This window comes from Melopsittacus undulatus, chromosome Z (assembly GCF_012275295.1).
Source record: "Melopsittacus undulatus isolate bMelUnd1 chromosome Z, bMelUnd1.mat.Z, whole genome shotgun sequence".
Classification (NCBI taxonomy): Eukaryota; Metazoa; Chordata; class Aves; order Psittaciformes; family Psittaculidae; genus Melopsittacus; species Melopsittacus undulatus.
This window is the reverse complement of record NC_047557.1, coordinates 56,105,959-56,121,963: the sequence shown is the minus strand read 5'-3', so window position 1 is coordinate 56,121,963 and position 16,005 is coordinate 56,105,959. Positions and strand designations below refer to the sequence as shown.

The 16,005-nt window shown below is 46.2% G+C and overlaps 1 protein-coding gene across 1 annotated transcript; it reads left to right on the top strand.

The window, feature by feature from the left end:
* Positions 1 to 1,864: 1,864 nt before the first annotated feature.
* TXN (thioredoxin) lies at positions 1,865 to 9,579 on the top strand. Its single transcript, NM_001281553.1, is given in 5 exon segments — positions 1,865 to 2,010; positions 6,404 to 6,508; positions 6,963 to 7,022; positions 7,832 to 7,897; positions 9,367 to 9,579. Coding segments are annotated over 5 exon segments (318 nt in total). The 5' UTR covers positions 1,865 to 1,986; the 3' UTR covers positions 9,430 to 9,579.
* The last annotated feature ends 6,426 nt before the right edge of the window (positions 9,580 to 16,005 follow it).

Here is a 16,005-nt window from a genome sequence, read left to right as displayed (position 1 = left end):
CAAGCTCTGGTAGTACTGCTTCTCACCCACAGTCATCCTAACTCTTCTGATGTTGTCACCAAAGGAATAAGGGAATGGGATGGGCAGGGAAAGCAGCATGGAGAGCATTACCTGAAGGGCTTTGAGTAGGCAAAACCAGGTCTGGAAAGGGCTGGGTAGGAAGCAACAAGCAGGGAGAAGAGCAAAGTGGATGACACCATGGGGTCAGAAACAAGACCCTAGTGGTTGTGGTGGTTCTGCTGCTGGAGTAAGCAACATAATTAGTAAACTTACAAAATAAAACCTGACTTATTCTCAGTATGATTTTCAAGACTCAGAGATTTCCAAGACAAATCTCATGGGGCGAGCTTTGAGGCCTTGAGGGTGTTACCAGCTTTTCAGTGGCTAGCACAAAGCAAACCAACATAGTGGGGCACATCCTCTTGGGATGTGTTGATACCCAAATGCTAATGAAGAAGCACTTTTTATCCAGGACCTCCACTGAGACTTCCCATCCTCTGCCCAGCTGCAGTCAGAGCAAACATTCCACAGGCTGGTAACCTGGCTGCTTAAGCCTGCAGAAATATCCCATTCGTCACACAGGCAGCATCAAGCATCCCAAAACCTAGTACCACCTCGTCTGTGACCCCTATAGCAGGAGCTGAAGTCAGTAACCCAATACTCCAAAAATTAAATCCTTCCAGCCCAACAGAAGGAGGGCCCCAACAAGCCCCGTTTTGCACTCTTGCACTCTGGGATGGGCAGTAGTGCAGCAGAACAAAGGACCTCTCCAAAACACACAGAAACAAATGGTAATTTAAGTTTCCATGAGAGAGTCCTCTTGGCTGGGAAAGCTGAAAGGAGTAATTTTTGTGAGGATGATTTCTGGTCCTGGCTGACCCTCTCCACGAGGGGAACTATACAAGAGGGGCCCCATCCCTGGCAGTGTGCAAGGCCAGGGTGGACAGGACTTTGAGCAACCTGGTCTAGTGGAAAGTGACCTCGCCCTGCCATGGGCACAGGGGTTGGAACCAGATGATGTTTAAGGCCCCTTCCAATCTGATCTATTTTATGATTCTTTGAACTACTGAATAAGCTCGCAGTCTCTAGTCATATGTATTGATTTTAGTGTTTACACTAGGCAAGCACCACTCATGTCAGTGATGTAAAAGGCCTGCAACCCAGAGGACAGGTGCAGCTCTGTGCTTTGGCGCTGGGATAAAAAACAGAAGACAAAAGGTTTAAAAAGAGTAAGGAAGTATCTTCCTAAGATCTGCTCCTTTCCTGCCTTCCAGGGCCGCAGCAGCCGCCCTACCCCCGCTATTGCGCTCCTCCTTCCCGTAATGCGAATAGGCCGCTGTGTCCGAGAACCGGCAGGGAAGAGTGGGAGGAGGAGGAGGAGGAGGGACGTGTGTGAGCCGCTGCCCCGGAATACTTCCTGCTCATCGTTACACAGCACTTTTTCAGCGGTCCCCGCGCTTTCCCTTCTCCCCTCCCCTCCCCTTCCCTTCCCTCCCCTTCCCTCCGCTGCCGCCGCTCCCCCTGGCGGCTCGCAAGGACGCATAGCTCGCCCACCCCTGCCACGTAACTGCCCCGGGGCTCCGTAGGCGGGCGGGGTTCGGACCACGGCCGCTGGCGCCACAGCCCAGATGCCGCCCGGCCCGACACCGCTGTGCTGGGGGCTCAGCGAGCGGGCACCCCTCGCCGTGACGTCACCCCCACCCTCGGGAATCCGAGCCCCACTCCCTGGGGGGGAGTGCGGAAACGGGCGCATAGAAGCGGTGGAAGAGGGAGAGGAGAGGCGGCCCCGCGCATGCGCAGGACGGCGAGGCGGCGGATATATAAGGGGGCGCCGCAGGAGCGCTAGTGGGATATTGTTGAGGCAGCTGGACGTAGCAGGGTGGGTGTAGGCTGGGGAGAGGAGCAGCACCAGTGTAGGGACGAAGCTCTCCGGTGCTTTCTTGTCAGTTATCCGCCGCCCCTCCTCCTCGACGCCGAACCGCCGTCATGGTGAAGAGTGTGGGCTGTCTGGTGAGTCCGCTAGGCGCGGGGCGGCCGTTGGTTCCACTCTCCCGCAACGCCGCGCAAGGGGAGGCCCGCGGCCTCCTCCTTCTCCGCGGACGGCGGTGCTGCTTCCCAGCCTTGAGTGCTGCGGCCGCCGACCCCTCGCCGTGAAGGGGATGGGAAGAGGTGCGAGGTGACCATCGCCTCCCCGGCGGGAAGGGAGGCAGCGGGTGGGCTTGCTGGCGGCCACGGCCGCCGGGGGAAGCTGGGCCGAGCAGGTGGCTGCCGTGGGCTTCGATGAGGCCTTGCCTTGCAAAGGCGGGCAAGCGGGAGCCGGTGTGCGCTGCGGACGTAGTCTGGGTGCCGCGGCTGCCCGGCCAGGAGGAGACTTCTTCGCGCTGCAGCGGGGGGAGGGGGACAGTGGAAGGAGGACAAGGAGGACTCGCTTAGAGTTGAGGCTTCACAGGGTCAGAATGAGACGGAAGGTGCTGTAATTTCGTATTATGACAGATTATTGTTCATCACCCTTTAAAATCTGAAGGAAATGTCTCAGCTGGTAACAGGATACTGTAGTACCTGAATTTAGAAATCCCTGTTCACATACTGCCAGTGTGAGGGACGGGACAGCTATCTGACCCATTAGCATTCTAATACTTGTGACCACAGTTTGAGTACCTGTGCAGGCAGAAATCTCCTTGAAGTTGAGGCAAACAAGATGCCTCATTACTCAGGACCTGCAGATAGAATATGATGTGAGTCCAACCTGAAATAATTCTCCTGGCTTGTATTTCTCCCCCTTCACTGTTTAGGGAGGGACAGAAGGGTGAAGTTTATGGGTAAGGTTTGAGGATTTTGTTACGGGTTGGAACAGCTTAAAAATGGAGAGTCATTAAACTTGGCTTTGGCAGAAGAGCCTGCTCTAACATTAAGTGGGCTAGGCTTCTGCTACCCTCCCAGACATTAACATTGATTAATAGTATGTCATACTTAAAGCATGGTTTTGTGCCTTATCCATGGAGAGCATGGACTCAACAGACATGCTGACAACAAGGTTTAACAACACTTCTGTTTTTCAGGAAAGCAGGTTTATATTCTTTTCTTGTAACAAAATAGAAAACTTATTTAGCTGCCTGTGAAAGTATCTATTGTAAGTGATATTTGTAAAGTAATGTGGATGTGACAGCTAGCTAGATATGGCCCTTTTTGTATAATCTCTTCAGAAACTGACTAGCTTCTGAAGAACAGCTTCTTTAAGGGTGCTTTACTGCTCCTTTTCAAGTCCCTGCCAGTGGACAGAAGGAGCAGTACTTCAGTTGGTTCAGTTATGTGATCTTGAGATGGGTGACTCATGTAACAGGGTCTGACTGTGGGACATAATGCCTTTTACAGCAGAAGCTAGTGGGGTATTTAAACTGTTAAAAAGCTGGTGTTGCCAGAGCTTTCCTCTTTACTCAAGCTGACTGTTTATAAATTGAGTCAAAGCAAATACTGAAAACTAGCAGCTTCAGATGCAGAAGAAAGGCTGCCTTCTAAGGGTTTTGGGCAGTTGAACCTTCAATCTGTTTATGGCAGCTTCTGTGTTTAAAAAAAAAACAAACCCAAAACACCACTAAATTATGTAGTTACCATTGGCAGTCAGCTGATGGCTGGGTTAATCCAAGTTCAAGGGGGCCTTGATATGTGTAGGAAATCACCTTTACAACTAAGGTCCACACCACCTAGCAGATTGATTAAAGCTGTCTTTTCTACTGCTGAGAACCAAATACTCCTTTCAGCACCATCTGTGGTCAGTAGCCTTCATTTTGAGGTATTACATGGTTCTGGGAATCTCTGCTGCACTGGAGACTATCATTACTATAGCCTTTTCTCTTACTTGGCCCTTGGAAACGGAGGCCTGGTGCTAATGTATTTGTTGAATGCAGCATGTGCTTTTCTGCTGGAGGACAATACAAGCAAAATGGGGTCTTATATAGGCTCAGGGGATTGTAGTTATATGTTTAAAAAAAGACCAGAAATGGCAAAATCAAACAATTGGTCAGAGGCTTCCCCATTAAGGTGCTGTCTGAAGAAAGTATTGGTTGTTGAAGCTGTAGGATCATCTAATGGTGTGATGAGATGGTCTTGTTGTGGGAGGTTCCCCTTAAGTTAACAAAGATGACTTGGTTTTTATATGACAACTTGTTTCTTCACAGTTGATGTAAAAGACAGCTATGGAGGCCAATCCCATGGGTGAAATAGCTTGTTTTGCCCCCACCACTGTTTAGCGAGATTAAGTTCTCTGGGAAAACTTTCAGGACTTCTCACTAGTTAAATTTTGATTTGCAAGAGTAATCACCTTCGGACCTGCATCTCTTCACTCTCTTACAGCCATTTTAGGCAGTACTAAAGGTGACTGACAAGGTAACTAACACCTGATTGTAGTCAGCATCAGGTCTCCAGTGGTGTATGGTGTGACCAGCCAATCATGACCTCCTACCTTCCCCTTGCTCAGTGCAACAGCAAACCTGAGGTGTATGGCCATATGACAAAACATCCCAGGGCTGGACTTCCTTTTGCAGAATACAGTAATTAAGAAGCCAGATGGAGGACTTCAGGGTAGGAAGAGGATTGTCTAACTGGCAGGTGCAGGAAGTGGAAACAGTAAAGAGCTGGTAATGTTGTAGTGCAGAGGTATGAGAAGCTATACCAAAATCAAGCTGTAGGATTTGAAGGTGGGGAGGAATGAGGCTTGAGTGAGAAACTTCTAGATAGTAGTCTCAGGGAGCTAGCATGGATTGCTGTGTAGAGAGAACTTTGTTGATGGGAATGGGGCATTTCTGGGGCTGGGGTGTGAGCATGCATACCATGTCAATACAGGAGTGGGGCAGTGTGGAGGGACTGGAAAGTTTACTGGTACCATCTCTTTCAGACAGAATAGGTGAAGCATTAGCTACTGATGTTACAGCAGAGTAGACTGAATATCCAATACGCAAGGATGGAAGAACTCAAATATGGAGGCTGAACTGAAGATAGCTACATTGGGAGGGAAAATGCCTTATTAACAGGCATGTAATGCCAGATGTATTTGAAGTTTCAGGAAGTTATGAAGACTGTTATGTAGGTTATTCATACATAAGAATGCTGGTGCAGGACCTTCTGCTTCCTTGTTAAATATGCCTGTGACCAGTTTGACTGTGTACCTTCTTGGCTACTCACCTGGATGTCATTCTTTAAGGAGGGGGGAAGAGTGTGGGCAATAGCTTACTAGAATAAAGTATCAGTTTACTGTGGCAGGTTACAGAAGCTGGCATTAATTATGTAACTCCTGCACTGCAGAACCAACCACTGAGTACTTGTGGCAGTAACTGTACTGCTGTTGGGTAGCTGTTGCTGACAGAGGTCTAATGCTCTGGTTTGTCAAGTTGGGGGAGAGTTAAAGCAGCTATCTTATATAGGAATAATCTGAAATGAAGTTTATATTAACAGCTCTCCTGAAGCTTGCATTGCTGTGAGAACAAAATTGAGGAATGTTGAAGTGGCTTGTACTGGCTTTGGAAAAGACACTGTCAGGAAGTAGCTGGTTAGCATTTTCTGCTTCTGCCTGTGATACTCGTTTTCCTGCTGCTAGCATGCAAGTATTTATTGCCTTTAATGGCTTTCAGTTCTGCTAAAGCATTCACTTTTTAAACAGAAAACATGGCCAATGGCACAGAAGGACCTCTAAATTCCAAAGAATGTTGTCCAAAAATGGTTGGTGTCACTAAGTGCAACAAACAGACTCAAAGCTCTAAATAATTCTTGGGTATTATTTGAGTGGTCTATATATGTAGCTTTGCTTTGGCTAATGATGTTACACATGAGTACACTTGGCCAAATAAGTTAAAAAAAAATAAACAAATAAAATAAATTCTGAGGTTGCTTTAGAAAGCAAGCTGTAGGGTAAATCACACAACATTGTTTTGATGTTACCATTGATTGGAAAAGGCATCAAACAGGAGGAGTGTGGAAAAAGAATTGTTCTTTTAAAATTCTGCAGAGGGACGTCTGTCCCAGAAGAAAATGGAAGTCTTCCTGCCAAGACAGAAACGAGAAACTTACTATTAAAAACCGTAAGGGTCACATTCAGGGATAACGTTAAACAGAGCTTCCAGAGTTGAGGATTGTAGGCTAGCTGAGTATCTAGCTTTTGCTTCCACAGTTCAGTGAGTTGGGATGACTGAGCATTATGGTCCTTTTATAATTGAAGAGTCATAAGACACTGGCTGATGCTAGCAGTGGTGAAAACAATTCATACTGAAGCACTTACATGATATGTTTAAAGAGCAACCAAAAAGGTTAGTGTGTTAAGGCCGATAGCAAGCTAGCTTTGGGATTAGTCTGAGCCATTTCAGAAAGGAAGGGGGAGATCATTAATGTTTTCAGTTGTTTTGTTCTTTTACAGTCTGAATTTAAGGCAGAATTGCAGTCTGCTGGTGAGAATCTGGTAGTCGTTGACTTCTCTGCCACATGGTGTGGACCATGCAAAATGATCAAGCCCTTTTTCCACGTAAGTAGCCTTTTTGTTTTTATTGGCAACTGTATTAAAATATAAAGAATGTTTTCGTGTTGCTTAACAATAACATGGGAGAGACTTCCTTTTGCTACATGTGATTTCCAGCCTTTTCTGGAAGAGGGAGAACTTATAGAACTATCTCCTTTGAGACTATTGAGTTAAATATACCACTCTTTTATATAGCTGGGAGCTATATAATATATACATGGTTAAAGTTCTGCTGTGCTAATGCTTACATGCATCTGGGGTCTACAGGGTCTACAGTTGCATTGCCTCAAGAGGTGAGATACAGAGTGAAACTGTTTATCCGTCTGTACACAGTTATCACAATTCCACCCCTTGTGTTTAGGTGGCAATGGTGCCAGCACAAGCCTTACAATTAATATGGATCTCTTAGAAAAAGCTTTTGTGAAACATTGTAACTGCATAGTTTCTTATTTTGTTCTAGAGTTTGTGTGAGAAGTATGGTGATGTGGTGTTCATTGAAATTGATGTGGATGATGCCCAGGTATGGTCTGGGGTGATGCTGGAGGTGGGGGCGGGGATTAGCTAATGAATTCCACACGAGTGACAATGAAGATGTCTTATTTAAAAATGTCATTGCAAATACTGAAACAAAATGAGATTACCTCAGCCTTGCAAAGCAGAGATTAGGGGTTTAGCACTTACACTGAAAATGGCAATTTTTTTTTTTTTGTTAGAGGACACCTGAACAGAACAAACTATCTTGGTTATCTTCACAGTTGAAGTTGTGTTGGGTAACTTTAGAACAGTGACCCTCTACTTTGGGAGGAAGTGTTAGTCTAAGGCCTTAAGCTGCTTTGATGCAATCTCCCCTGATACTAACGGCTTGCGATTGTCTGGGGATCTGTCTGGTCACTCCACTACTCTTGACACTGTTGCCTCTTTCATGTCTTAAGTGCAGTAAAATGACGCTGTGTAGCAGTTCCAGCAGTGTCAAACTGGTACTTAAAGAATGTTGGATTGAAGCACCAAGTTTCTGTAAGGCTCTTAAGGCTTACAAATAGTCGTATGTGTTTTGATTAGGAGGTCTCTTTTTCCAAACACAGGGTGCAAGTACAGTAAATGTGTTTCTACTATAGCATGAATTAAATGTTGAAGGAGGGTCCTTCAGGCTTACTTCAGGGAGATGTTAACACTGCACTCTTTGCTAGTTATGGACCACCAGAAGTGCTTTTGCTTCATTTTGAGCAGTAATAGCTTTGCTCTGTCACCTAAACAAAAGGCAGCTAGTGGGGTCTAAATTTATCATCATTCAGATGTGTACAGCTGAAGATTGTATTCTGTCTTTTCCAGGACGTTGCTGCACACTGTGATGTGAAGTGCATGCCAACATTCCAGTTCTACAAGAATGGGAAAAAGGTAGGTTCTGCTTTTTGGCAACTGGAGCAGGCAATCTAAATGTTTGGAAAACGGTTGTGAATATTAGGCCACTTAGCCTGCTTTGTCTTGATAATGCTTCTGGGGCACCACTGGCATTGCCTCTCAGAGTGAGCAAGTTCATCTTGGTGCTGCAGGAAATGTAGCAGGACCAGCAGTTAACTGATGAAGCAAACCCTGTTACCTGGTAGTGAACTAAGATAGTGTTACAGGCCAGTCTAACAGAGCACCATGAGAGGTTAGTGGGGTTAGATGACTGGGTTAAGACTGCTAGTCTGCCTGCCTAGCACCCTGTTTTTTACCATCTTGGTAAAAATTTGTTCTCTGGGTGCAGATCATAGTTGAGTAGAGAATGTGACTGTCTGCAATGGAATCCCACCCAAACAGCAGCCTTAAACATAGCTGAATATAGACACAGCTGAAACAACTGTTCAGATGCTTTTTTGTAGTGGCAGTGTAACCTGTTAAGTGGAGGCCCTGTCCCTGGCAGAGGACCTGCTTTGCCGAGAGGTGGATGACATAGGATTCGGACCATGGTTTGACAGCATAGTAGGCTGCCTATGCTGTGAATGCCTCTCAGCTCAGCAATTCTCTAGTTCAGACAAAGTGTGTGGTCTCAGACTTTGTTTGACAAACAAACTGAAGGTAGGCTTTGCTAAAGTAAAGCACTGCTTGGATTGAGATTTCATGGCTGAAGGCAATGGAATTCCACCTTATAAAGTGAGTGTCGGGTGCAAAGTGGCCTTCAGTTGAATTCAGTATGGGGCCAAGTCATGACTAATAATGAACATTTGACAATTTTCTCAGGGTAAAATCCCACAGCTTCTTAATGCAATTGGGAGAATTGTGTTTATGATGTGCCAGGGTGTAGGTGGTATATGTAACCGTGCTGTATGGCTTTTTGTTTTGGGTGACCTTGGTAGTTCTCTGAATATGTAAGTACCAAGCAAGCAGTTTCATGACCTTTGGTGCAGTCTGCTCTGAACCTTGCACCCCAGTAGGAACTGGAAGACAGCACTGTTGTTTGAGATGTAAATGTTGCCTTTGTCTTTCTTGTGTAAATTGCAACAAGCACAAATTTCACAGGATAAGCCAGGCTCAGGGCCAGGTCATTTGGAGCAATCCTTCCAGAATTTGATTGGTTAAGAGTCCTGAGCAGTCCAAGGGAACTTTCAGCTACCTCTGTTGTGTAGGGACCTCCAGTCTTTTCAAGCTTGTACTCAGGTCTTACACAGCATTGGTTCAGGATCAACAGTTTTCTACATAGTTTTACATGTAAATAACAGATTACTGCTGCAGCAGTAGCAGTCTGGAAGCGGTTTTTATTAAGGCTTTTGAGGATGAAAAATCTTGTAGCAGAGTTCAGTAGATGTGTTTGTGTCTGGATGGTATGCATCTAATATTATGAAGCACTGAATGCAAAAGTTCTAAAATTCAGTCTCTTTTTACAGGTGCAAGAGTTCTCTGGGGCCAATAAAGAGAAGCTGGAAGAGACCATTAAAAGCCTAGTCTAATCTCCAGCCATGGAGACTTTGAAGCATGACTGCTTCGGCTAAATTATAGCCTGTAACTTTTCTACTTAAAATAAAGAAAGCTAGCTAGATTAAGTGGTGCAAACTGTCCTCTTGGTCTATGGGAATGAGTACAATAAAGTGTAAAATTCACTTTTGCATACTGTCTGTCCTTAAAAGAAAATGTAAGGAGCTTCATTATGTCATCAAGGTCTTGGGTTTTGCTGTGTAAAAAGAGTACTGTCTGAGTACAAACACTTGTCAAACACAACCTGATCAAGTTTTATTGCTGGGGGTGGAAAATTGCATTGTGTGAGACAGCAGTGACTTTGCTTTATGAGAAGTCTGCTGCCAGCTTTCTCAGGTGATAGTTACCAGGCTGTAATCCAAAGAGCGACAGTCCAGCTTGCAGACAAAGAAAGGGGAGTTTAGGAGTTGTAGAAAAGGGGGTGGTCACTGGGTGGGATAGCTTCTTTCTTTTATTGCCTCTTTTTAGCTAAAGATTCTTTCAAAATTTGTCATGCTTCATTTCAGACGCAAAACTAAGACTTGGCTTATCATGCCGTAATGCCAGTCCTACTATGGAAGTGTAAGGTGGGACTTGGAGCTGCTGCCTTTTTGCTTGGTTGTTGTACCTTCTGGTTGTGTTAGTAGCAAAGTGTGTTTAGTTTGAGTTGGACTTTCTTGTTTCTAGGTAATAGTCTGGAACAAATGACTGTGAACAGGTAAAACTTGTAGTGTCTTAATCCCAAAGTAACTTGGATTTATATATTGTCACTTTCATTTGCAGTATTGCATTCTTAGAACACAGTGAATGCTTCTTTGTGCTGGACAGTAAACTGGACTCTTCAAACCTGCAGCAGGTTGTCTACATGTGTTATTGCTGACCTGCTAGCATCTGTATGCATTCAACTACTCTTCCCAGTGTTACCAAGGAGAACTGCTGTGTTTTTCCACCAGATCAGCGCGGCTCCCTTGCTGGCTTGGGTGTTGTCCTGGATAAGAATTCAGTCAATAAGGAGGCAGGGCTGTAACTAGCAGCTATGCCTAATGCTGCTGACCACACAGCTAGGTGAGCTGTGTTGCTCCTGTAGTATCACTGATAAAAAAGCATGACTTCTGCTACGTATACAGGCAAGTAGGCATGAGTAAGCCTTTTCTGGTAGAGAGCTTGTGTATTACTCAGCCTTACACTCATTTCACAAGCATGCGTGAATTTCCTAGCTCTTGAGGACTGAGGGCCTTCAGTAGCTTGCTGCACATGTTCCCTGTTTCAAACAAGATCTTTCTAGTCCAGGCAGTGACCGCACCCTTTAGCTGAGTATGAGCCATCAAAGATCTGCTTGGATGTAAGCTCTAGGTTGTGATTATGCAATGAGAAGGACATGCAACATGTTTTCTGTGCAGCTCCAGCTATTTGACTAAGAGAAGTGCAGCAGAAGTGTGTAGGCTGACAGGTGAAAGACTGTTTACACAGATGAGAAACCACTGGCCCAAGTGGTGCTGTGGACCAGATGGTGGAGAGAGAATGAAATGAAGCTGGAGTAAGAATGTATCATTAACATGGTATCATCTGGAAACAAGCAAATTGCTCTTGAAAGCACTTCCTGTGTGGCCTGCTTGGTGCTGAGCAGTAGCTGGGAGCAAGGAAGGCTTAAACAATCCCTGTTAGGAAGTCCAGGTGAAGTTTGGTAGGAGCCCCCTGATAGCTAGCTTGTTCCTCAAGAAATGAGAAAGCCACTGAGATGTGCTGCAGCACATGGTGTTTGCTGATGTGAGGCCACATGAGGCTGCTGCTGCCTATTGCCTCAGGGGAAGAGTGCAGTTAATGGGAAATGCTGCTCATGTGTTCTTTGTTACTCCCTTAATTAGATACTACTGCAGTCACCTTGAAAGATCCAGGTGACAAGTTACTGGAAATTCAGGACAGAATTGGGAAAGATGGAAAAGGCTGGAATAACTTGTGCTGAAACCAGGAGTGCAAAGCAGTTCTTAGAAATGAAGCAGGTCTTCAGGTTCCTGTGCTGCAGTATATTCCAGCTCTGAGCACTGGCATGTAGGCATAGTGTGATGAAAATAACTTGCGTAGCTTTATGTAAAAGGAGGTGTTCTTTAAGCCTTGGCTCTTGAAGGTGTGTGTGCAGTGAGGATTTTGTGCTGGGACAACTTTCCCTTTGCAGGAGCCAGCAACCATATTTGCTTCAAATGCATAGATACATCAGAATTTGACTGTTAGAAGTTGGTTCTTGTAATGATGGGTGATGGTATGAAAAGCCTAATGGTTGCATCTAGCTGAGCTATGAGAGGGCTCCATCCCTATGGCAACAGTGCACCAGCTGGGCAGAGAAGCCCCATTCAGGATGGGAGCAGCACTGCATTCCAGCAGGTAAGAACCTGGTGCTTCAGGCATCGTTAAAGCCAAGATACAGCAAATAGTTTTGCCCTAACTGAGATGGGTACAAGTAGCCTTGCTAAGAACTTGGGCCATCTGCCCTGCCACGTGGGTATTAAGTAGCACCCTGGAGAGCTCAGCAGGTGTGGTGGTCTGCTTGGTTTTCATGTCAAGGGTAAGACTAGTATTACTGTGTGGCAGACAGCTCAGCAGTCATGGTTTCATTGAACTCTGTGGTCTGCTGCTTTTATGAACAGAACTAACTGCTTTGATCCAGTGACCTGAAAAGATGCTTTTGAGAGGGAAGTGGTAGATGGCAAACTGACTTGAATGTTTGGAAGAAACTTGAGCTACATGGCAAAGAAGAAAACATATAAAGGTTTCTCCTGGGAGTAAGGGCTTCAGAAAGAAGTTCTCCCCTGAGGCAATGACTGCAGTCTCATTTGGCTATGAAATGGCTGGGACCTGTGCCTTGCTGTCAAACCAGTACAGCAGGATGTTTTTGTCTGCAAGCCTGTTGCCTAGCTCACTTTCTTACAGTGGGCTGGCCAACAGGAAGAGATGTATTTCCTTGAGTACAGCAGTTGGAACACATGGCTCAAATAACTAAGCTTAATGAGTGGACTAACTCATGAAAGGGATGGGCAAGGGGTCACAGAGAGTGGAATGTGTGATCGGATTTCAGTGAAACAGTGGCACCAATGTGTTCTACAACTGCCATCATGCACTTGGGGAAGGAGTCTGTTAACCACCTGCACATCTCTTCCCTGTCTCTTGAAGCAGTAGTCCTAACTCCAGTTAATCATCTGCTTTTCATTCTGTCCTTAACCTCAATGAAGTTAGACTTGGCTTCTGCCCTTGAATGATTCCAGTAAGAGTATCCAATTATTTTAGTGTTTAAATCCTTACCCTTCATTTGTCGAAACCAGCTGCATCTAGCAGGGACAAAAAAAAACCCACCAGCCATGTTTTACCAGTGCCCACACACTGATACAGCAGCTCCCTTCTGCTCTGTGATTTACAGCTTTCAGTCACTCAAAGCATTGGCTTGAGGAATATACTGGCGAAATCCTTGCTGGATGAACTCTAGTGCTGATCCCTGGCTCCTGGAGAGGGGTGGGAGAGACTGACTGGTGGGCTAACTTTGGTTAACTGACAAGCCCCTCTTACTACCCAACTCCTCCTCAGCAGGATGGGAAGAGATAATGACAGAAAAGCTTGTGACTTGAGGTAAGGATGGGGAGATCACTTGGCAATTACAGTCACAGGCAAAACAGGCTTGTCTTAGGGAAATTAACTTGCTATTCTAGTCTGTTTAGTTGCAGTAAGAAATAAGAACAGATATACAACCACCTTCCCCTATTTCTCCTTTCTTTCCAGGCTTAGTTTCACTCCTGGCTCTCCCACTGTCGCATCCTTGAGCACTGCAGGGGAATGGGAGTTTTTGGTTAGTTCTTAACATGTCACCTCTGATGCTTTTTCTTCCTCATGCTCTTCCCTCATGTTCCAGTGTGGGGTCTGTAGGATACAGTCCTTTGGGAATTAGAGTGTGTCAGTATGGGTGCTCCATGTGCCACAGATGCTGCCAGCAACCTGCTCCAGTGTAGGTTCCTCTCCACAGGACAGAAGCTCTGCCAGGAGCCAGTTCTTCTGTGGGTTGTCCACGAGCTGCATGTTCCCCCTTGCTCTAGTATGGGATCCTCCCTGTTCTCCAGGTAGATATTTGTACCGTGGGCTGCAGGAGCACAGCTGCCTCACCATGGTCTGCACCACATGCTGCAGGGGAAAATCTCTGGTGCCTGGAACACCTCTTCCCCTCCTGCACTGACCTTGCTGCCTGCACGGTGGCTTTCCCTCATGTACTCTTGTCCATCTCTCTCTGCTGCTGGGGCATGGTGCTTTTTTACCCTTCATCAGAGTATCTTCTCACAGAGGGCTCAGCTCTGGCCAGCAATAGGTACCTTTAGGAGCTGGCTGTTACTAGCTCTCATGTAGTGGCAGCTTCTGGTGTCTTCTCATGGTAGCCACCCTGGCATCCCTCTTCCCCACCTGCTTTATCCCTAAAGCTTCCCATGTAAACCTAAGACACTGATATGCTGACAACAGGCAATGTGGGACTGAGAGGGCCTTGGGCTTAGCAGGGCCTGTCCATGGCATGGAGTCTGCTCTTCATCTGAAGCAGTAACTGTATACCAACTCTACCCCAACTGCTGCAACCTTTATCTTGTAGGTCTTCCTCAGAAAACCAAACACAAAACTATAGCAGGAACAAAAGTCTGATCAGGAGCTCTGGGGAGGCAGTGGGTCCTGTACTCAGTTTAGCTGAGCAGAAGTTGAACCATACTGTGGATCCTTATTTTCAGTGGAGATTTCATGCAAGTGAGAAGCATAACTAGCCAGATGCCTCCAGCTTTGGTTAGGATCAACTAGATGAGTTTGAGGAATTTGAAACGATCTTGTGGAGATGCCAGAGAAACACACCCATATGAAATGCATTTTTTCCTCCATTGGAGAGGGAAAGCTGGGTTGGTAGAGGTTGGTAGAGAAGGCGAAGGATGGATGGCAGCTGCCTGAAGCTTTATCTCTACCTGCAGCTGGCACACAAATCTGCTAATCTCCACACGGTGGCAGTGACTGTCCATACATGCATTATACACATCCTGGCTCCAGAAAAGCTTTTCCCTCTCTGGCCTCCAGGAACGGGAGCATCTGGGGTGGGTGGATTTGACAGAGGTATGAACAGACTCTAAGGATGGGGAGAAGCCAGGCATTGTATCCATAGAGGAGGAGTTTTAGACCAGGCTTGGGCCATCTGCCCTCAACTGGAGTCAGTCTATGACATTTCCTCAAGGAAGCAATTAAAGTCTGTTTTTCACTTTTCTTTGCTCTCTTTCTAGTCCCTCTGAGAAGGGAGCCTGGAAGAAGAGCAAGGCCTGGCACCATAAGCAGATGTTGGAACTGTGAAACTTTCTGACAACAGAAATGCAATAGTCAGTTTTAGCACCACTTAGTAGAACAGTCCCAAACACTTTCAAGCTTAGCAGGAAGTGGAGTCCCTGTTCAGCCAGTTATGAGAGGCTGAGGACAGGAACATGAGGCATATCCCCACACTGTAGGTAAAGGCCATCATCAAGCTAAGTTATGAGGGACCTGCTTGAAGCTGTTGCTGTCTAGCTGGTTGGGGGTATAAGAGATGAACAGCCAGTCAGCGGGTGAGGAAGCAAAGTAAGAGCAAAGGATCTAAGGTATGTCTTGCTCACTTCCATACAGGCTGCATCAGAGGTGCTGGGGGATTTACGACTGGATTTCACTCATCTGGGAACAGGACTCCCATGAGAATGGATGCCGTGGCTGGGTTGTGTCGTCCTGACCCATCCTATGGCCACCCACCCTGGAGGACCATAAGAGAAGCTCAGCAGGCAGCAGTGCACTCCTGGAATAGCTCCTCGCTTTCAGCAATCACAGTTCTTTGCATCAGTTCCTGGGGCTTCCTGAGGCCACCCTTGGTGTGGCAGACTATGGTGAACTTCGAAAGGCTGTCCCTGCTGTGTCCTAAGGTTATTGCCCTGAGTGCCAGCTTCAATTTGCTTAGGAACAGGACACAAAAGTTGCAATATTTATTAGACTGGAGCACCTCTAATGTACAGCCTTTCATTCTGCATAGTCAGGCATAAGGCATCAAGTGGTTAAACCACTACTCTAGAAATGACATGTACAAATGAGCTATTTAGCCCACAGGGGATGAAGCCTGCAGCTGTTTATATTTAAGACTGTTTTAAACTCCTTTTGCTTTCATCTATTAAATTCTCAATGAACTGGGATCCTAAATGGCTTCAGAAATCCCACTGTCAAGCTTAATTGCTTATGCAATGGCACAGACATGTCAGACCAGAGAAAAGCAGCACAAGAAAAGCAAATTACTGCAAGCATAGCCCCAGAACCATTGAGGAATGGACACTGTACCCTGGGCAAAGCTGGCACCACCGAAGGTGCATGCAAGGGAGGACTGCTGCAGTGTCTAAGGGAACCTAGCCACAGATAATCCCTTGCACACTTTCTGACAACCTCTGGAACCACCAAGTGCTCACCCCTTCCCAGAAAGCCCTTAAGCTCAGCTGCAGAGTGATTAGTGCCATTGGAAAGGTGATGGCAGCCAGCATTTTCTCACAGGCCTTATGCAACTGGCT